Here is a 22,252-nt window from a genome sequence, read left to right as displayed (position 1 = left end):
ATATTTTATGAAAATGTATTGGTTATCAGCAATAAGATGAAAATAATTGAATTGAATATTCATGAATTTCTAAAATGCCTTCTAATATAACAACCTTTAAAAATGCCCTTGAATCCTGACTGAAACTTCCTTGTACAAAAATTATAATATTTAAAAATGCTATATGTGCAGATATCCCCCAGTTTTATTTTAGTATTATTTTTGTGAAGTTTCTAAATGTAATTTCGGGAGGAGTGAACCCATCTAATCTTTCAATTAACTGCCGGAGCATATAAGCACCCACTCGCTTTACAGCTGTTTTGGCATCCCTCCAGCTCCACCAACATAATTTAGGCATTTTGCTACCACACTCATCATCCAAGCATTAGTAGTCCCACCAGGCGGATATCTAAGCTCGTTGGCCAGCCAGCCAACGCACGAACGCAGATTTAAATTTAGAAGTTGATGATCACACGATTTGAACGTGAACGATTGTACGCATCAAAGGGTTAAGTAGCAATCACATGCGATGATGATGTTTCTTATGTACGTTTCGAAGAACCAGAGGGCAGATATTTCAACCGACAGCTGAGGCATTTAAGTGGTACCAAAATCTGCATTTTGGTTCAGTCCGGTTACATACCGGTTATTTAGGTATCGGTTCCATATCGGTGCCCGGTTTCGGTACCCAACCCTAATAATATTTATGAATTAGCTTTTATTTTTTATAGCTTTATTTTATTTCAGTTTTAGTTTAAGTACTTGTAGTAGTTCAAATTAATTTACGTCAGTTAGTTCAGCTTTATTTCTAATTTTCATTTAAGGTTTTTTTTTGTTTTTTTTACAGTTTCAGTATTAGTTACCATAACAACACAGTAGGCCAGTTCAAACTGCACCGATAGACGCAGACCAACACAGACAATCACCAGATTACAGTTTGCCCCTTCTCAGATATTCCATGACCAGACAATTGCCAATTTAACATGTTCAATCAGTGAAAACAAGCTCTGACAGACGGTAACAGACGTCAACAGGGGTAACACACGGGTCCAACAAAACCCGACAAAGCATCTGTTGCCGTCTGTCAGTGCAGTGTGAATTGGCCTATACTACATTGTTCTACAGACTCGTTCTATAATGACAATGGTTTATTGGTAAGTTAGTAATCCATGTGTTAGTCTGTCAAACACAGGGACAAAGTAGCCATGCTTTGAAAAGTTAAAGTAAAGACATGCTGAGTAAACAAAGAGAATCCACACACCTGTCTGGCACAACTGTCTGTTAATGACAGCTGTTGAACTGGATATAGTGCTATAAATCACTGTACCTGAACAGAGGTCAGAACACTCTCATTCCAGATTGGTTGTGTTGTGAAAGCTGTGGATGAAAATTGACCAGACGCCCCTGGACACCAAGAAGTGGCTGCTAACTGCTCTGCTGATAGGATGGTTATCTCTGAACCCCTAAAAACAACAACAGATTCTTCTTAATATGTATGAATGTATTCTACACAAATTTCAAAGCACAGCTATATATCCGGGCTTGTGGTTTTGTATAAAACACATGAGGTGGTTCATATTGGCATAAATGTTATTGAAATATTCTGTGGTCCTAAATCAGCTGGCCACTTTTTTATTATGCAGAAGTGTTTTTTAAAGGAATATTACCTTGTCTAAAGATTGTCTAAAGAATCATCTTTAGACAAAAAAAGACTACTTACAAATTTTCTAATTTTTTACTTTAATTTTCTTTCTTTTTTTTACTAATACTCTAAATTGTAACCACATATTTGAATGGATTATTGCAGGGATGGGCAACTTCGGTCCTGGAGGGCCACTGTCCTACAGAGTTTAGCTCCAACCCTGAAAAAAATCACCTGCCTGTAACTTTCTAGTAATCCTGAGGACCTTGATTAGCTTGTTCAGGTGTGTTTGATTAGGGTTGGACCTAAACTCTGTAGGACATTGGCCCTCTAGGACCGAAGTTGCCCATACCTGGATTATTGTCTATGGTGGTAACTGTATCCAGGACAAGAATGTACGAGCAGAGCATGGCTGCATCCGAAATCGCATACTCTCTTGAGTAGGTACTTATTTTGAATAAGTACTTACTTTGTGACTGCTAAAAAAGTATGTTTTATATAGTATGAATGTGTGTAGTGTGAATGTAATCTGGACATAATACATTCATGTTGTCATTATCATGTGACCTACCAGTATCAGTTGTGTCGCTTCACTGCAATTCATAAATCCTCTCCTGTGGCCTTATGGGATAGTAAAGTGTTCATTGTATGCACACTTCAGAATCTCGCTGGAACTAGTAGGACATCCAGTTACGTTTTGCCTACTCTTTTATGAGTATACTGTGAATTTGGACATACTAGTCGTCACATACTCTTTTTCACCAACTATATAGTAAAGAACTATGAGATTTCGGGTGCAGCCCATATGTTTCAGGGTTCTGTCCTGTTTTATCTGTGTTTGAGTTTTCTATGAGTTTCCTTAGTTCCTTTTTCCCTGCTTCTAGTTAGTCTCCTAGGTTACTCATTGTTTGATTATTGTTTGCACCTGATGTTCATTTAGTTGATTGGTTTGTTTAGTGTATTTAGGCTCTGTTTTTCCTTCTGTTTATTGTCAGTTCTCATCGCTCTGTTCATGTTCTTAGTTCACTGTAAATAAACTTTTTAACTGCTTGCGATTAGATCCTGCACCCAACCCACCCTGCACTTTATTTCACCCAACTGTGACAATATGAGAATGACTAAGTGTTTCATATTAACAGACTTGCTTATCAGTTCACACATGTTCTCCAAAATATTGAACCATGTTGGTCACACAAGAGATGTGAGTTTAAATCTGGCTTTTGGCATATCAGCCTCCAATCACTTCCTTTACAAAAGTCACTGTACCTATAAATAAAAGTGAAGAAATGGAAAAAATAGTTACAATAAGCTCACCTTCTTTCCCTGGAGTAGTCTGGTCGTGAGAGAGCTCTTGCAGAAGCTGGAAGATATGACAGCATTCAGCATTTTATAACACATTTGACCATGTATATTGTTAAAACATGACATTACTACAATGTGTCCTGTAATTATACATTCTACTATGTATGAAAGTAAAATAAACCTAGATTTACGTCACAACCTACTCACTTCTCTTAAAGGCTGCTTTGATTGAAGACAGGGGTCCTAAACTAAAAACGTGAACAGAAAAAAAAGAAAAAAAAAGATATTAACAAGATACATCGCCAGGGATTCTTTTAGCTCACATTAACATATGACACAGTGAATGAACACAGTAACAACAAAACATATACACTACCATTTAATTTATATGGGGGTTGAACGATATTAATACTTTTTTTCAACAATGATGCATTAAATTAAATCAAAATGACAGCAAAGGCATTTACAATATAACAAAAGACTTCTATTTCAAATCAATTCTGTTCTTTTCTATAACTTTAATGTCCTCATTCCTTTATGTCCCCCAGGACTCGCATGTGGTGCAGATATCTGCCTCTCATTAGCAGTCACGCCCTGCTTCATACCACAGTCATGTTAAAAAAAACATGAATGCATTCACTCATCCGTAAACATTATTTCCCCATAAACATTATTAGATCCATTGGCATGACGACAAGTTCCATGATTCCATGCTCATTCACTGCGTCATCAATCTATGCCTTTCTTATTGTTTTGAAGAGGTTAGCGACCCCTAGCGGTGAAAAATTACATATTGTGCCTTTAATGGCTGCTGAAAATTCAGCTTTGCCATCAGAGGAATAAATTACATTTTAAAAACATATTAAAAGAGAAAACAGTTATTTTAATATTAAAGGTAATATTAAAGGTACACTGTAAAAAAATTCTAACCCTCCCAAATCAAAAATTTCAAGTGACCGATAACATCTACATTTTTCAATTGGCCCAAGTGAAATTCAGTAAATTATAAAAATAAATGTACAGATTTTCACTTGGGCCAATTGAAATTTACAGAATTTCACTTGGGCCAATTGAAAAATTTAGATGTTATCGGTCACTTGAAATTTTTGATTTGGAAGGGTTAGAAATTTTTTACAGTGTAAAAAATTAATATTTGTATCAAATAAAAGCAGCATTGGTGAGTATGAGACATTTTTTCAAAAACATTAAATACAATTTTACTGACCCCAAACCTTTGAACGGTAGTGTAGCAAGTTCAACACATACATCCAATTACTACTAACTAGCATTTGTAGAACCACAATATCTTCAACAGATAACGGTGACAGTTATTTCTCACATAATGTTAACTTTTATTGCATTATTACTTGATAAAACTGGTTTTAATTACTCTACAACTAAATTAATGTCCTTTTTTACAACTTGTTGCTCATTTCCCCTTTATATCCTCCTTTAACCAGGTCAAGTATTCAACAGCACAGTGAAATGGATCTAACAATAATACTGTATCATAGAAACTACGGTGTCAGACACAGAGCAAACAAAAGACAATTGAACATTGACACTGTACAAAGCTTTAGCATTAAATGCAAATGAAGAGACATCAAAGATATGAAGTCATGCGGTTCATACCTTACATTAGTAGATATATGAAGTGTTAAAGGAATCCATTACATCAAATTACGCCATCCCTTTCAAAAACTACAGTGTTCATCATTAGTAAAAGCTCTTTGATCATTCATGTTCAAGACTTGCATTCACTTCCTGACTATGTGGACGTTTTAAAGCTGCTGCTTTCTGCATAGCTGAAGTGATGTGTCATAAGCACAGAGTGAGAGTGAGAGAGAGAGTCAGGCCAGTCCAGCCCAGCATACCAGCAAGCTCTCAGAGGCAGCTTTAACTCTGTTTCAAATGAGAACCAGCTGACATGTTCGATTCACACCCTTGATGTCTCTCACTGTACAGGCATGATTAGCTCAGCAAGAAACAAGCACAACTATCCATTAGTTCTGATTTATGTCACAGGCCTTTTGCTGTTAACCAGTCATTTTAAAAATGCTACAAATAAAAAGGTGATTTGTTTATTAAGACACTGTTAAAAATTGAACACCGTTGTTAATTGAAGCAACACTATTATGTAAACACCATGTTAGAGTACTCTAAATTTATTGTCCATATGTGGGTGTTTTGTCATCCACTATTATGTCCCAGGGTTTGATTTTCATTAAAGGGACAGTTTTCCCCAAAAATCAAAATTATCATAATTTAATAACCCTAATGTCCTTCCAAACCTGCACGGCTCTTTTTCTTCTGTCGAAAATAAAAGATGATATTTTTCTTTTTCAGTACAATGTAAAAAACTGTTTGGTTACCAACATTCTTTAAAATATATTCTTTAATGTTCTGTAGAAGAAAGAAAGTCATTCAGGTTTGGAACGACATGAGGGAGAGTAAATGATCACAGAATTTTCATTTTTATAGGTGGACTATTCCTTTAAAAACACACAGGTTTAGTGCAATATATTTCTTATTACTGCAATATTTAAAACTGATTTAATTGATTATTTTTGCATTATATGTTTAATATTTGTGTCGTATGTAACATTGTTTGTGTTGTTGTATAATCCGGCACTAAGGGAAACACTTCCTAATTACGTTATACATGTTTATAATGACAATAAAGGTTATCTAATCTAATCTAATCTAACAAACACACACATTTTGTGAAGGTAACATTCTGTCTTGGAAACTTTTTTTATTTTTATTTTTTACTTTTTACTATTTTTTTTTTTTTTTTTTACTTTTCAAATGCCTTTTATGTATAGATTTTATTGTTTTATTCTTGTCCCAAGATGCAGACTTTCAATCTTAAAATATGAAAATCCATCATAAAAGTATCAATAAAATTGTGGTGAAAACGTACATGGTGTTTCAGAACAATGTTGTCCTGTGATGCCTGTTTACTGAACATCATTATTAGACAAGTTAAATGAAATAAAGTTTATTTTAAGACAGTTGAAGACCTGTGAAATTCCACAGGTTGTGAAGTCCCCATAGTTGAAGAAACACCCATAATGCTCTTGGGTCTAAAAGTGAGCAAATTCCATGTTCTAACATCAAAAATGTTCAAAGCAGAAGCAGCTATAGTGTCAAAGGACGGACCGCCTCACTATGAATAGCAATCATTTTGAAGTTAAAGTTCAACAAGCACATGGAAATGTGGTGTTCAAGTCTCCACACAATTTTGGCCTTGTAATGCATACTGTGAGAGGTCAACATTTAATTAGTAAACTTCAATGACTGGTTAATATTTCTAACAGTACACTCATTATGAATATTCAAAGTATCACCAAACTAGACAAGATTTTAGAGATGTTGAATCAGCTTATCCTGACAGCAGCAAATTCACAAATACTTTCACTTTTTCTCCCTCTGTCAGTGCATCAGTGTAAAGAGCATAATTCAAAGAGGCTATTAGAGCCTCAAGGAGATCTTACCTTATATGTAAGTGTTCTTGTTTATTTCTTTCTGAGCTTTCTGCAAAACATAAAACACAAAGCATGAGCTAAATTTCTTTGTAGCACAAATTTAATTTAACTGCATGACATTTGCAACATTCAGTGACTAGGCCACAGGCACAGCTGGCAGTGTGACATTGTCTGTTTGGCTGTTTAAACTGTATGGTATGTTCCTGATAAACCTGTTTTAAAGAGCAGAGCTTATGAGAGAACTGGAGGCCACAACAGCGCAGTTTTTCATGAAACCACGCTCCATATTCACATCACCCAGTTGAGCAGCAGGTTATGGTTTCAGTAAAGCAGGTTCATTTGGTGCCTCCTTTTTAATTTTTGAGCACATTTTGAGTATATATTAACTTTTAACACCTTATTAAAGCTCATATGAAACTACAAATAGAACAAGACCAGCATATTTGACTACACTATACAAAAGTAGGATCCTTGTTTCTCCCGACAACATCAAGCATTCATAGAGAATGTTTAACTTTCCTCAGGTAATGAGAGTGAAGTCATAAAACATAATGACTGCTTTGGCAAAGGGGTCTTTGTGTGTCTTTGTTGCAGTTGTGACCCATCACTGTCCCCAGACACACCTGCTGGATCCAGTTTCTGCTCTTGTGTGTTAAAGTATGAGAAAGTGAAATAGCCTACCTCATTCATAATAGCATTGGTGAAGTAATTTGATTTGAGTTTGTCAAATCATTTCAATCACTGCATTATTTACAAGTTAAGTTTAAAAATTAAAATGATACATAGGTGCAAACTGATACATTACTTATCAGGAAATATACAGTCCTACCTGCATATGTTGCAGAGAATATAAGTAACTCAGACAGAGTCCTTTGCCCACCTTCTGAATAAAATGTGTCTGTGAGGAAGCACAACTCCCGGTAAAAGTGACGTCTCTTTTTTTCATTAGGTATGTTGACACAGCCAGTGTGCCATGCAGGAATGCGGCCAATCAGGAAGTATTTCTTTTTTGACATTAACAATAGTCAAATATTTCTGCCTGCTATCCTTGAGCGGTTCATTGGTTTAACAAACTACATCCTGATATCAGAAAAAAACATCAGCTTTATCACGGTTATAGAAGATTATATGGATTTCTTCCTAATCTAGGACCAGCTTTCACTATCAAAAGAGCCTTGAAACCACTACAAAGGTACAAAACTGATCTTAGATCAGTATACAGAGACAGAAGTTCCAAATGGAATTTCTGGCACTTAAAAAAATGTTCACATGTTCAACAAGTTGCTGATTGGTGGTTACTAAAATAAGCAAAGATAAATGACAGATTCCATTCAAATGCAGGTTATGTGGTTTTGACTGGTTCTAAAAAGAATCTTAACCAGTTCTTAAAAAATGCTATTAAACAAGTATAGCAACTGAAATAGTTACCTTTACGCATAAATGACAACTTAAACCTATCTATCAATCTATCTATCTATAGATTATTTTTTTAGATTTTCTGCTTTGCCTGAGTTCTGTTTGCTATAGTTAGTTTCTCTGGTTTCTGATTGGATAACGTTCACCTGTAATTTGTTCACCTGTTCACTGAGGGGTTTTAAACTAAAAACGTAAAACTTTTTATGCGTTTTGGCCATTCGTTTACACAACAACGGCGTGGGTGCCTAAATAAAGGAAACTTTTGAAAACGGGTTTCAAAGTGCAAGTTTTTGAAAACAGTTTCCGTGTAATCAACAAAAACGCAAATCTCTGAAGACGATGACGTCATGCACATGCGTATTACGTCTTCAGTCAATAGTATTTCATCGCCATCTAATGGCCTGGTGGCAGAATACAGCGTTTTTAGTCGTTATCGTGGATTCGTGTGAATGGGGATCATTTTGACAATGGTGTCGACAAACGCTGTATTCTGCTGCCAGGGTTTTTGTGACTAAAAACGCTGTATTCTGCTGCAATAGACTGAACACGTAACACACATGTGCATGATGTTATCGTCCTCAGAGATTTGCGTTTTTGTTGTTTACACGGAGACTTTGAAACCCGTTTTCAAAAGTTTCCTTTTTTTTTCCACCCAAAACGTCATTGTCATGTAAACGAATAGTCAAAACGCATAAAACGTTTTATGTTTTTAGTTGAAAATGGTGTCGTGTAAACAGCCCCTTAGTCACCTTGTTATCTCTGTTCATTGTTCTGTGTCTTAGATAAAATATTATTGTAATAATATTAATAGGGTCATTCCGTGTCAAATCAACTACATTTCGTAAACTTCCCCGGCTTATATTTTTGATTTTTGTTTTAAGAAAGACAAAGATAAACAATGATGAAAGCCAAAATATTAAATGTCATAGATATGTACTCTGAGTAATCCACTATTTTGTAGAAGGGGATCAAAATGACAATTTTCACCTGAGATTTCGAGCTAAATTACAGGGGGGTAAAAATGACTTTAAAAAGATGGCAACATCATTATTTTATTTTTAAACAGAGATTGGTAGATCTATTAGTAAAATCTGTTGATTTTAGCAATCTTTGTTGCATTATATGCCAACGGTGACAGTTCAAAAATGGGAAAAAGCAATTATTGTGTTTTTTGCCAAGTTTGCATGCCTGTAACTCAAGAATTATTAAAGATACCTTAATATCGTTTTAGATTCTGGTTGTTAACAACCATTTCTTTTGGTATCTTCTTTTTAAAGGCTTGTACAATCCCAGAGATATGGAGATCTTAATGCAGCTCCATGAGTAAATTGGTCAACTGAACATTTACAGTGGTCAAAAAAACAAATGTGGGTCACTTTGCATACAGTTGATTTTCTTTTCTTTTTTTCTTTTAAAGAGGAATATCTGAACAACAAAAACTGTTGAAACTCGTTAATTTCTATCAACACAATTGCATACAACATACCTGTCGGAGTGCCATAATTTTCTTTTTCCAAAGTTTGTATGCCTAAACTATTAAATATATCTTAATATCCTTCTAATTCTTAACAAACTTTTCTTTTGCAATCTTAATTTTTAAGGCCCTATATGGTTCAATCCCATAGATATGCCATCTCAATGCAGCTCCATGTTTATTTAGTTGTATTTTACCCATTTGCAATGGTCAAAAACTAAATGTGGTTCACTTTGCACACAGTTGATACTTATTGTGTTTAAAGAGGAATGTCTGAAGAATAAACAATGTTGAAACTAGAAATGTATCTTGTTTCCCTCGATCAAAACAACTGCATACAACATTTCCAAATACAAAAATCCGCTGAAATGGTCAAGTTGAGGCACTTTACCTTGTTCTCAAAAGTGTAATTATATTTATACTATATTTGAATCAGTTTCAAGGATATTTGAAAGAAATATTTGTTCAAATATCAAGGATATTTGTTCATTTTAACATCATCTGAACATCCCAATATCTCTGGGACTGAACCATATAGGGCCTTACAAAATTTAGATTCCAAATAAGAAAAGTTTTGTAGCAACAAGAATCTAAAATGATATTAAGATATCCTTAACACTTCTTGACATGTAAACTTCAGAAAATTGATTTTTTTTTGCACTCAGAGAGGGATGCTATATGCAATTATTTTGATAAAGGGAAACAAGATACCGAATCAGCTATTTAAAAAGTTAGCTACATTTGTTTTTTGACCATTGAAAATGGAAATGAAATTGTGTTTTGATAATCGCATTTGATAATCACAAATCCATATTGCATTCTTACAACCACACATTGTTAAAACTCATTAAATTAACACCTTTTCATCTTTTTACTTGCATTTGGCGCTTGACGAGTGTTAATTTTGGAGCCTTGCTGAGATGTTAAAGTTGTTCCACATACAGCCACTAGATGATGTCACTACCTTGCACAGTACTGTCAAAACCTATAGTATCCATGTATGAAATACTTTTTTTTATGTATTTGAAAATGCAGCAATTCCTGTTACAATAATTTTTTTTATTTTATTTAACCTTTAGTGCGTAATATAGATGCTTGTGCATGTAAACAATCTGAAAAAAATTACAAAGCAGAACGTCCACGAAAAAGGGAGTGAATCTCTCCAACATAAAACACCTGCCTCAAACCCCTTGTTTGTAGTACTGCCATTTCTTCCATAACGTAGCTACGTCACCATGTCACATATTTGCACAATGCCCACCTGCTGGCTACTTTGCCTCACCCTCAAACAAAAGTGGGTATAAGGCCAGGAAGAGTTTATCTCTTTGTTGAGGAAAGTTTTTTTTTTCACTTGTTCTAGCAAATGTTTTTTCAGGTCAATTAGCTTGTTTTTCTTGACTGCTTATCGGACTCGGGCTTGAACTGATATGGCAAAACTGATGCTATAGTTAGCATAGTTAGAGTAGTATTTACTGTTCCTTTGGAAGCTTCGGGACTCACTGGTTATTGTGGGGCATTACATTTTTCGACACACACTCTAAGCAGTAGACCAATCACAACAGACTGGGGCAAGATCACCAATTAGACTAGAGCATACAACCCATTTAAGAAGGTGGATTCAGACAGAGGGTGAAAACAGCTGCTGCAACAATGTAAATGGATCACCAGTTGCATAAACACAACCACTATGCTAAATTCCCCCTTTAGTCAATCATTTTATCCCTTAAAACTCATCTTTGATCACCAAAATGACATATTTAAGTGTTTTTTCCATGAAAAAAATTCTTCATGCCTTAAAATAACTGAATTCTACACCCTTGCCTCATTTAGTATACGCTGTTCTATGTATGCAAATTAGCCCCAACTCCACTCACTCACATGTATATGCAAATTAGCCCCAACTTCACTCACTCACACCAGCTCAGAGAATCACTCGTTGAGGATCACACGTAGACGTGATCGGTTACAAGGTAGTTTGTGACGTCAGAAACACCAGCGATTTCAAACCATGTTTTTGAGACTGTCTTTGGTTCACTGCAGTTTTAAGGAGAAAATACTCAGCAATGGTTTTGACTTGCACATGGTTGGTCTTTAAGCATATTAAAAACACCACATAGACGTATAAACAATATTAAAACCTTGATTTCCAGCAGAGGGGGACTTTTAGACTGTGTCTTAAGAACATCTGAACAACTAGCAGTTAGACAAAGTGGTAATCAGTCTTACTTTTCGGATTCAAATTAGACCAATCTAGCCTACATTTTTATGTGAAAAAAATGGCTTTAAAACAATAAGACCAGTCTTAAAGAAAAAAATGTAGATGTCTAATTTATCGCCAACTAATCGTCAAGTGTTTTATGTAACCAGCCTTAAGTGTAAACAGGGCCTTTGGGAGAAATAAAAAGCGGGGGAGAAATAGAGTTTGTGGAGGAAAAAAGAAAGCTCTCATTCTGAAATTTTCAAAAAATTCTAAACATCAAGTGATTTCCATTCTCAGCTGAAAACATGTGAGACATTTTTGTGGATACTGATCTGTTTAGACAAGTTGGAAGGCCTTATGAACAGACTATAGGATACATTTGTGCTGACAGAGTGTCTCTGAGCCTGTCTGTGTAGGCCAACACTTTCACACATTGTACTGAGAGACAAAACCTTTTCACACTGACCTGAAATCAGATTGCACCAAACAGCACAGGATAGAAGCTAAATCCACTTTGAACAACTCTTTCCAAATCATGAAGAAAACAACAGACTTACTAGCACACCTTAAAGCAGTGGTTCTCAATCTTTTTTGGCCACGCCCCCCTTTAAACCTTTTTTAAAAATCATCTTTGTTTATTTCCCTGAAAGTTCGAGTTATATAGTTTGCATGATCATGATTATCAACACAACGAGGCCGTGAAAGCGGACTAGTGAGTAAGCCTAGATGAGTTTAGCAGATGACAGATGGCATTTAATGTGTCCCCGACAACCTAAAATCTATGAGTAAAAATTATGACAGAATTTTCATTTTCGATGAACTATCCCTTTAATACAGAAAGTAACATAGTGTGCACAGTCAAATATTTTTGAATAGAAAGATAAATATATATAGGCCTATATATAAACATATAAATATGTACATTTGTTTTACTTGTAAGTGCAATTTCTTTTTTTGTACTACATAAATATTAAATAAAAGATCATACTGACATAAAAGTCTGAGAGAAGCCAGCAGGCAAAAGCACAGATGTCAGTCCTCTAAATGTGAAATGCCACTGACACAGCGGCCGGTGAGGTCACTGATGACTAAACAACATGTCAAAGTAAGAGTCACACTGCACTCTTATATCTCACAGAACGTTCCCAAAAGACAAAACAAGCAATGCATGCTCTAACAGTCAGTGCAACACTGGAAAAGTTGTAAGAATATAAATGCATGCTTTCACACCCACTATATTATTTACAGCACATTTACCCATATTTACTTAAGTAAGTTGGGTTAATGGTTATCTATGAGCTACAACAAAATGCACTGGCATACAAAACATTAAACATTAATACAATATGTAAACTTGCAGTCAAATTAAACACAGCACAACTTCCCTGTTAGAAAAACAGGCCACAATTAAAAAACATCATAAGATGCAAAAAGGCATAAGATGATTGGCAAGGTGACTGATTTTGTTGGAGAAACAGATGTGATTTATTGTGTTCATGTTTGTATGTGTTAAAGAAAGTAGGTAAAACTCCTGTATGATAGTTCACATCTCTGAAAAACACACAGTAGTAGTGTTTTTTTTTTTTTTTCCTGAATGAATCACTGTTCAACTAATTGGTTGAAATGGTAAAGTGAATAATCAATGGTTTACTCAAAGACGGTTACTTGTCGCCATCTACTGGAATAATAAAACGTGCAGAAAGAGTCAATAAAAAAATCAGCACCACTAGCAGTGCATATCAGAACACTCAACCAATCAAATTCAAGGGCCAAAACTAATATCGTGTAATGCTTAACTGTACGGTTAAAGAATTTGAATGAAAACGGGACTTTCCTGCTAGGTGCTGCCCAATGCAGTGAGTAGATAATGCTATGATAACATGCTGGAACATGTTGAAACTGGAGCATTTCATCATGACTTAAAGAGACATTTTTTAAAGTCGCCATGAAGTTTCAATCGCCTTTTCTTCCCTATTGTGTTGTATATCCAGGTGAAACCAAAAAAAATGTAGGACCGGACTTGATTTTGTCCATCGGGAAATGACTGGCTCGTTGGATGGTTGTCTTTTGCTATTGATTTGAGTGACAGGTTGTCTCGCATTGCGCCGCTGAACACATCATCAGAGAAGAGAACAAATGTTGTTGCAAGAGAGAGGGAAAGTTATTTTTATTTAAGATAAGGAGGGCACATGATAAAAAAAAAAAAAAAATGATGTGCACGGATAAATACTTCATAATATATACTGCAACATTCCATATAAAATTGTCCATTTTGATTTTATGATGCCTTTGAGTAGATGACATTAAGGGTGGGCAGGAAGTAGGAAGGCTATAGACACTTGTTATAAGGACATGTACCCACTGACACCAATTTCATATTTTCCTCTGTAAACAATGCTTCAAGGTTCAAAACTAAGCCTATGTTTTTGTACCAAAATCATATGAAAGACTGAACAACATGTAATATGTTGAGTATGCCAACTGTCCGGACACATATGACGTTGCACAGGTGGCATGCTTTCACACAGGCTGCTGCAAGCACAACTGCTGCCTCATGTTTCCTCAGTTGTGTCACCTGTTGTGTGTCAATAGGGGAAAAGCTGTAACCTGCTGTTTTTCCTCCCACTCACAGCTGACTCACCGATATACACCCAGACTAATGCTGAGGAGAGCAAGAGGAACTTTCCACAGATCAGTTTTTACTTTCTGATATTTTTCAATGTTATTAACAAATTGCCTATGCTAAATAATAACACACAAAAAAAATCTTGAATATTGTGAACCAGACGTATAGGCCAATAATGATTGGGTGCAATTCCTTCAATTTTCTCACAGAATGTGTTTTCCTTTTCCTCACTATATGGGTCAGCAGCACCACTGGATAAATAAACAATGTGACAAATATTTATTATTAATATTGTCAAAAGTTGCATTCACTTTAATTAGTGAATTAATTGGAGGTTTTTAAATAGTAGTGTTAACAATTTATTTTAGACATGCATACGCCAATTTTTATATTTTCTGGTGTAGCCTATTTAACTACTAGGCTTTGAAAATTAGAGAAATTGTCTAAAAACCACAAATAGACTAAGATGATATATATTAATAGCCTATGTAAATTAATATAATCCAAACATATGGAAAGATGACAGTCAATCAGGATGAAGGATGATTTTGATATTTATTGATTGTATAATGCCTATCTAAGAGAGTGTTGACAAAAAGTAGGGATCAAGTTGCAAAAACAAAAAAGTTTTTAACTTTTTAAGTGGATGAAGAGAAAATTAAATGTAATGGTATTTGCGTGAAGAATATTATATTGATAATCTCTGATTAATAAAGTGGACTATTTTCAAAAGTAATGGTAGGTGAATTTGTGACATTTTTGTCCGCTGTATGCGTCTTCAAAATCCGTGAACCACGCTAAGATTTCAAACAGTCGCAAAACATAGCAGTCTTGTGATGTGAAACTACAGAATCTTAAATCTGTCACAGAAGTAATTGTAACAGTAATAGCCTAATTGTCCTACCTGTTGAACCTCTTCTCCTCGTAATAGAAACATTTGGAAATTCTTCATCTCCATCATTCCGTGCTTCAGCCATTAGTTTAACGGCTATGTCCGTGTTTAAAATCCAGACCTTTAACTTGCGTATATTAAATAAAACTGAGAAGATGTCTGAATTATCTTTAGAAACTCTAACGGTATGTTTTGTTTGAATAAAAAGTCAGTTGTATAGTTTGAATTATCGCAGACCTGCTGTGTGTCTGTTAAACGGGAACTGTTGATGAACTGAACACTTTTGCGCGAGCATCATGACAAGCTGATGAGTGTGCTGTGCACGCGCGTCTGTACATGCTGTTCAGAAGAGGGCGGAAAAGACTAAAAAAAAGGTAATAATGATAAGATTAAAGAAGATTTATAAGATTAAATAAGAAATTAGAAAACACTTAAAATAAGATTAATATTTTATTTGTTTACCTGTATATGTGACTCCATGCCATGACATGACTGTAGTAGCCTACTAAATGAAAGGAAAGAAAACTTTAATGTTGTCCACCAGAGGCCAGGATAAGAAATCCATTATCTCTCTGTGGAAGGTTGAATGTACAACTACAAATGTACTAAAAATGCATATAAATTCATTTGTAATATCATTGGTTGTGGTACACACTATTACCTCTTAAGTTTTATATAATTAGTTTGTAAAGAAATCTGTGACCTCCAAAATGCTTACAGATTATTAAATATAGCCTAATTTTTGTCCTGATGATAGTGCCAACATACTGTATTTGTCAGTTGTCAGATATATGAACATATTGATGTCTAATTAAAATGAGAAAACAATGAGATAATCAATCTTATTTAAAATACTAGCTATAGTCTATAGTGTAAAATATTTTTTAAAGATAGCCTACACTTAAAGATAGGCTACATATTTTTAATGACACGTTCAATTTGAAAAGATACATGGAAATTGTATCACTGTACATGAGACATTCTTTAATCCCGATGATTAGCCTAGCCCTAGTGCATGAGGCTATATTTTAGCTTATTTTTTTTAGCTATATTTTTGCTTTACTTATTGTTGAACAGTTATTGTTATATTATTAGTAGTATTTTTAACATTATTTATTTCAAACAAAAGTTTTGGAGTTCTGAGGTCTCTTTTTCACCGAAGAGCACAGTGATGCTCTTCTGTCCTCTTGTGTTTGGATGTAAAATTTTAGCCAGAATATTTTTGCCATTAGCTTTAAAATGCTGACGTGAAAAATTACAGAAACGGCGCTTTAAGAGTGATTTAAGAAAATAAGGGGAGACCGGGGATGATTGTAACATGGGAAGAGTTGTAACACCATCAATTCCATTGAGGGCGTGAGTCATGTGATCACTTCAGTATTTTCCTACTTCCTCCCCGATCCAGCATGGTGATTGTCAAGGCTGGAAACAGGCACATGCAGAATATATAGAGGAAAAAACTGATTTTGTGGTAAAAAAGTAAAAGTTTTGACCAATACTATATTTTGTTTAGTATCTGTACTAAAATTGTATGACTTATATTAGATTAAATAGTAGTTTCTTAGGCAATATGTGATGCATTCCCCCCTGCTAATTTCAAACCACCATACTAATACAGCTAGCTAAACATTGGCTGACAGGGGTGGGGTGGGTTGTAACACTTATTTAAAAGTGTTACAACCGTCCCCTTACTAAGAATATAACTAAGAATTTTCTTGATTTAAATGTTTTTAAAGAATAACTAGGGCATGGAAAAGAAAGACTGACAGAGGTGTCTCTGCCAGTGTTTTAAATAAAGTGGTTTGCATGGAGCCATTTAACAACTCAAAGCCAAAGAAGGTTTGGATGAAATGCACCCTATGCTGTTTCTGGGCCCATCAAGCCTGGACTCCAGGGTTACCAGCATCATTCATCTGTCAGAACTGTGACTTTGATATATATATATATTACACTACATTACCACTCTCTGATTTTCAAAATCATTTAGATGCATAATGCTGTAAGTCACCAGTGCAACAGTTAACATCCCAGGGGTGAGGGGTCGCAACCATGACCATGCCAGTGATTACTTAGACCACATCAGCAGCACAGTATTTAACATGCCAGCGACTACTGGGATCCCATCAGCCACCAGCACATGGTACATTCAGCACAGTAAGGAACGATGGCCCTCCTAACTCCCCGTCCCTATCCACTCCCGCCTCGTCCCCGCTATTTATCTATCTCCGTTGCCTCTAACCCTAACCGACCCCGAACAATACCTCCCTCCCGACAATGTAAGTGCCGCCATCCTATTTCCTCTTATAATTTAACTGTAACCGAGCCCCCGTCCATTGTCTTTTGCGCTCTTTTTAAGCCTTTTTCCACTCTCTGAATACACAGCTCCTGCCCCAGTGTTCCTCATTCCCCAATCAGTCCCATTAAACTGCTGCCAAGGCAATATTCCTATTGAGTCTATTATAATGGACCACTACCCCCCCCCCCCCCTCCCTACTAACACCACGCAAAAGAATACATCAGAGATGCGTTCCAAAACTTTATAAGGGCCGCCTTTGTAATTTTGAGCAAATCTCTAGCCTCCAGCCTCTATGCTGTAGGCAACACGTTGGTTTTCATTTATACTTCTGCGTCATTGTCCGCGTTGACGCGCAATTACACTTGCAGAGGGAGCATGTGAAACACGAGGGAGGGGTTCTAGCAGACCAATCACAGCGCTTGCGTCCGCGTAGAATTGACGCGTTGTAAAGCCTGTTTTATACTTCTGCGTCGAACTGCCGCCGTAGCTACGTCGTAGGCTGTGTGTAGCGCGCGTACCCTTCGGCGTACCCTGACGTGCACCTCTCCAAAAATGTAACAACGCGTCAATTCTACGCGGACACAAGCGCGGTGATTGGTCTGCCAGAACCCCTCCCTCGGGGTTTCACATGCTCCCTAGGTGCGCGTCAACGCGGACAACGACACAGAAGTATAAATTAAAACCAACACGTTGCCTACGGCGTATAGGCTCCGGCGTAGGTCCGACGCAGAAGTATAATGAGGCCTTACGACGTAGCTACGGCGTAAGTTCGACGCAGAAGTATAAATTGGGCTTTAAGCCAGGACCGCTCCCTCGGGTTTCACATGCTCCATCTGCGCGCGTCAACGCGGACAACGACGCAGAAGTATAAATGAAAACCAACGCGTTGCCTACAGCGTAGAGGCTCCGGCGTAGGTCCGACGCAGAAGTATAATGAGGCCTTACGACGTAGCTACGGCGTAAGTTCGACGCAGAAGTATAAATTGGGCTTTAAGCCAGGACCGCTCCCTCGGGTTTCACATGCTCCATCTGCGCGCGTCAACGCGGACAACGACGCAGAAGTATAAATGAAAACCAACGCGTTGCCTACAGCGTAGAGGCTCCGGCGTAGGTCCGACGCAGAAGTATAAATCAGCCTTAAGGGGGCACCCGTACCAACTGCTGGTCTTGCAACTGCAATTGGCCCCATACAGAACTATACTTCTTCAGGGCAGCATTCTGCTGTAATTCAGCACTATTATCATCTGGGCCCTGCCTAAAATGGATTAGGGCTACTTGTCAGTCCAAATCTGATTATTTGTGTATCCGATTGGAATCTGATCTAAAATTATTTACATCCATACTGTGTATCGCAACTGTTCAGATCCGATTTGTGTGTCCATGCAGCTCTTTCGTTTTCCGGAATATCTGCATTGGTTTCTATGGCAATGACGTTTTCCGTTGGTAGGCATATGCTAAAAACAACAACCGCAACATGGAGGAGTTAGCAATAGAGATGTTGTCTTATTTAAATTTTACAAACTGGAAATGTGTAGCCGCCACGCTGGACTTGTGTCTTATGACGAGGTAGCGGCAGAACCGGAGGCTGGAATGCAAGGCTTTTTTCCGCGCTGTCATCTGCGCTGGTTTCAAAATATGTATTCGTTATATTGTAATTTTCTACTCCTCCGGCACTTTGCAACAACACAGCATTGTTTTGGCAGAGACTTTCAGCATGTTTCCTATAACAACGTTAAACGTTTACGTTTTACGTGCCTTGAGAAAGTCACGCTAACCACACGAAATACGATCAGAGCGGTCAGACTGAAACGGATTTCTTGAAATGCAATAATAGAAATAGGATTTCAAACCACATATGAATGTAGCTCGAAACGGATTTTTAAAAATCCCATTTCATGTGATTTCTGGCCGTTCACACTAGCTAAATCTGATCATTTTTCATTCGTATATGCACAAAAATCGGATTTGGACTGTGTGAAAGTATAGCCTAAGGATAGCCCATTCTGGATCATCACGCAGTAGAGCTGTAATCGGGCCTTAAAAGTTCGGCCCGAAAAGGCCCGAGCCCGACAGAGTTTTGCCCGAGCCCGACAAGTACATTTTGATTGACAGCTTTTTAAAAGCCCGAACCCGTTTACAGCCCGACTGTCCAAAAGGCCGTCTATCAGCAGTGATAAGAGTGTCGGAGAAAAGCGCGGACACGCGCTTCACACCGCGAGCCGGCACACGCACCACTCGGCGGAAAAGGGAGAGAAAGAAAAAAAGAGACTGCGCCGCACGCACACAGCAGCACCTTTGTCTTTCGTAAAAAAAAAGAGTAATTTATACATTTTTTAACATAATTTATTCATGACTAACGGAGCTAGAGGCCACTTGGAAGTTGTAACAAAGAAATAAAATAAGTCCTTCAGAGACCAGCCTCCATTTCACCTCCTCAAGATCCATTTTCACGCTAATCTAAACACATCACCTGACCGCTCATTTACCACGCAACCCAAAGCGCGAGCCCGAGCCCGGCCCGAGCCCGTGTAAAATAATAGAAATTAAGACCGAACCCGACCGAACCCGACCAAACCCGTCGGGTCCCGTCGGGTTCGGGCAAAGATCTTCAGCTCAGGGCCTGTGCCAAGTCATCACCCACCCCAACATTCATTTCCTTCTGCGCCCCCTGGTGGCCCTCCTTAACAGCACACTGATATAGTTGTGAAGCAGTAACACATTTTTTAAGTTTTATGGTGTATTATAATAAGATTTCAAAATGTCTTACATTGCATCAGGAAAGGTTTGTGACATCAAACACTTGTCTGCCAGTAGAAGTTATTAGGATTTTCCAGCCAAGTTAAGTTAAAGGCAGTCAGCAATGGTAATATTGTTTGATTTTGACACATTTTATAACACATTTTGTATATTCTGAATTTAATTTTGGTATCTTTACCTTTATTTGAGGTAAAGCTTGACCAGGTTTTGAGTAAAAATGACCCAGATGAGAACATTTCTCAAGTAGGAAACATTACACTACACTGAAAAGATTTCTGGATCTTGGACCTCAATGCAGAGCTTGAGGCAACAGCAATGATTTAAAAAAAAATAAAAAATAAATAGAAAGATCAACCATACAACTGATAAATTATTTGCATTAAAAAAACAAACAGCTGTCCAGTTAGTGTCCATGGAGACATGAAGAGAAGCACACAACAAAGATAATCTGTTGCTGGAACTTTACTTATAAGACACAGGTTTTCAACAACAGGGGTTTTATGCTCTTGCCCAGAGTTTGTTTATTTATTTATTTATTTTTTGTCTTTTGTAATAGTTTTACAATTTAATGCTAGGGAATGGATGTGTTGGCAGCAGATTCCTAAGTTACCTGGCTACCACCACTTGATTTGGACTCATTATTTTACAAATTGCATTCATTTCTAATTAAACTGATTATTAACTGTATTAACAAGCCAAAAAACAAATCATCCCTAATGGATTGGTGATACCCAGAATATGACTGTCTTCAGATTGCACTAATATAGATATATAGCCTATATTTTTTTTGTATTTTACTACTTTCAAAAGATGACTTTTTATTTTGCCAATGCAAATACACGTTAAATTAAGTATCGTTTACTAAAATAATGATAATTTTTTTTTTTACAGCGTAGGTTCAGTTTTAGTGAATTTTAATAAACACCCACACGTGTATCATAAAAAGGGACAGTAACAGGCAATTGTTTTAATTAATCAAGCCCTTTCTAAAGCACATAAATCAATTATTACAAATGAACAAAAGGCAAATTATGGCATTAAAGACACTTAATGGTATGATATGATTACATTTAACAGCATACACTTTCATAAAAATATTATTAATTGACTTAAAAGGTGTGCAATGGGTTGTTCTCGTTGGTCGTCACATTTACGTTTTAACCATAGACTGGTTTTAACCAACAGAAGTCGACAGCGTGCGGTGTTTCTAGCCAATTATTTTGCGAAGCAATTTGTTTATTGATTCGTTCGAAAACTAAGCCTCGTTTCTCCCATGAGACCATCACTGCCACACAATCTTCCTGTTTTATAAAACACATACACTTTCATAATTTCATAACTTTCATTTTCACTGTCAAATTTGTTACCAGAACCAAAAACAGAATTACAATCTAATCTCCATCATGTTTCCCGAAGCCATAATGTTTGTTTACAAAAGTTTAGGCTAATAAGAAACTGCACGTATATGGGTTTATGGCGCAAGTAATGACAGAACCATAGACAGTAAAAGAAAGGACAGAACTTCTCCCTTCTTGTTCTTCTTCTTTCTTCTTCGTTTGTTCGCAGTTGGTATTTGGTTTAGGCCTACTAGCGCCACTAACTGGGCAGGAGTGGGGAGCACCAAAGGAAGGAAAAATTAGGCTAAAGTTTTATTTATGTACTTAAATTTGGGTAGCCTTAGCCTATATAAATTTGTTGTGGACCATTTTAAGAAGATGTAGCATTGTAAGGCTGACTTCCCCCATATAGCTTGTAATTACATTGCCAGTTTGAGCACACACAACAGGAACGAGCGCAATGGACAATGAAAATTGGCAACTCATCTGTCTCTAGCCAACTTAATTGCAATAAACATACATTTTCTTGATTTATGTTTATCTATAGTAAATAGTGAATGATATAAACGAGTGTCCTGTTCTGATAATATTTTTTATTATTAGCCTAGCCTATAACGACCCTCTACTATTTGCTTTTGAATAGGCTATGAATTCTTACCACTTTGGTGTTAAATAATGTTTATGTTCACTTTTGCTTCTGACTTAATCAAAGGTATTGTTGAGGTGCCATAAAGCTTTTTTAGCCGATGTATCTGCAATTTTATACCCCCACCCTGGTACCCATAGAAAAGACAAGACATGGCATTTTGTGGTTCCTAAGGAACTCTAAAGAATTTCATATGT

General features: G+C 36.6%; 1 protein-coding gene across 2 annotated transcripts in view; it reads right to left on the bottom strand.

The window, feature by feature from the left end:
- The window catches only part of sh3d19 (SH3 domain containing 19), a 33,904-nt gene extending 18,695 nt beyond the window's left edge, over positions 1 to 15,209 (bottom strand). The window contains exons 1-5 of one of the 2 annotated variants that reach the window (XM_079848684.1): positions 15,032 to 15,209; positions 6,421 to 6,460; positions 3,131 to 3,171; positions 2,936 to 2,981; positions 1,307 to 1,442 (exon numbers count right to left, since the gene is read on the bottom strand). In XM_079848684.1, coding sequence (XP_079704810.1) covers positions 1,307 to 1,442; positions 2,936 to 2,981; positions 3,131 to 3,171; positions 6,421 to 6,460; positions 15,032 to 15,104 — 336 coding nt within the window. In that variant the 5' untranslated portion in view covers positions 15,105 to 15,209. The remainder of the gene's footprint in view (positions 1 to 1,306; positions 1,443 to 2,935; positions 2,982 to 3,130; positions 3,172 to 6,420; positions 6,461 to 15,031) is intronic. The other variant, XM_079848683.1, reaches the window with a different exon arrangement.
- Positions 15,210 to 22,252: the final 7,043 nt, after the last annotated feature.

This window comes from Squalius cephalus (assembly GCF_949319135.1).
Source record: "Squalius cephalus genome assembly, chromosome: 2".
NCBI classification, from domain to species: Eukaryota; Metazoa; Chordata; class Actinopteri; order Cypriniformes; family Leuciscidae; genus Squalius; species Squalius cephalus.
This window is presented reverse-complemented; position numbering and strand designations above follow the sequence as displayed.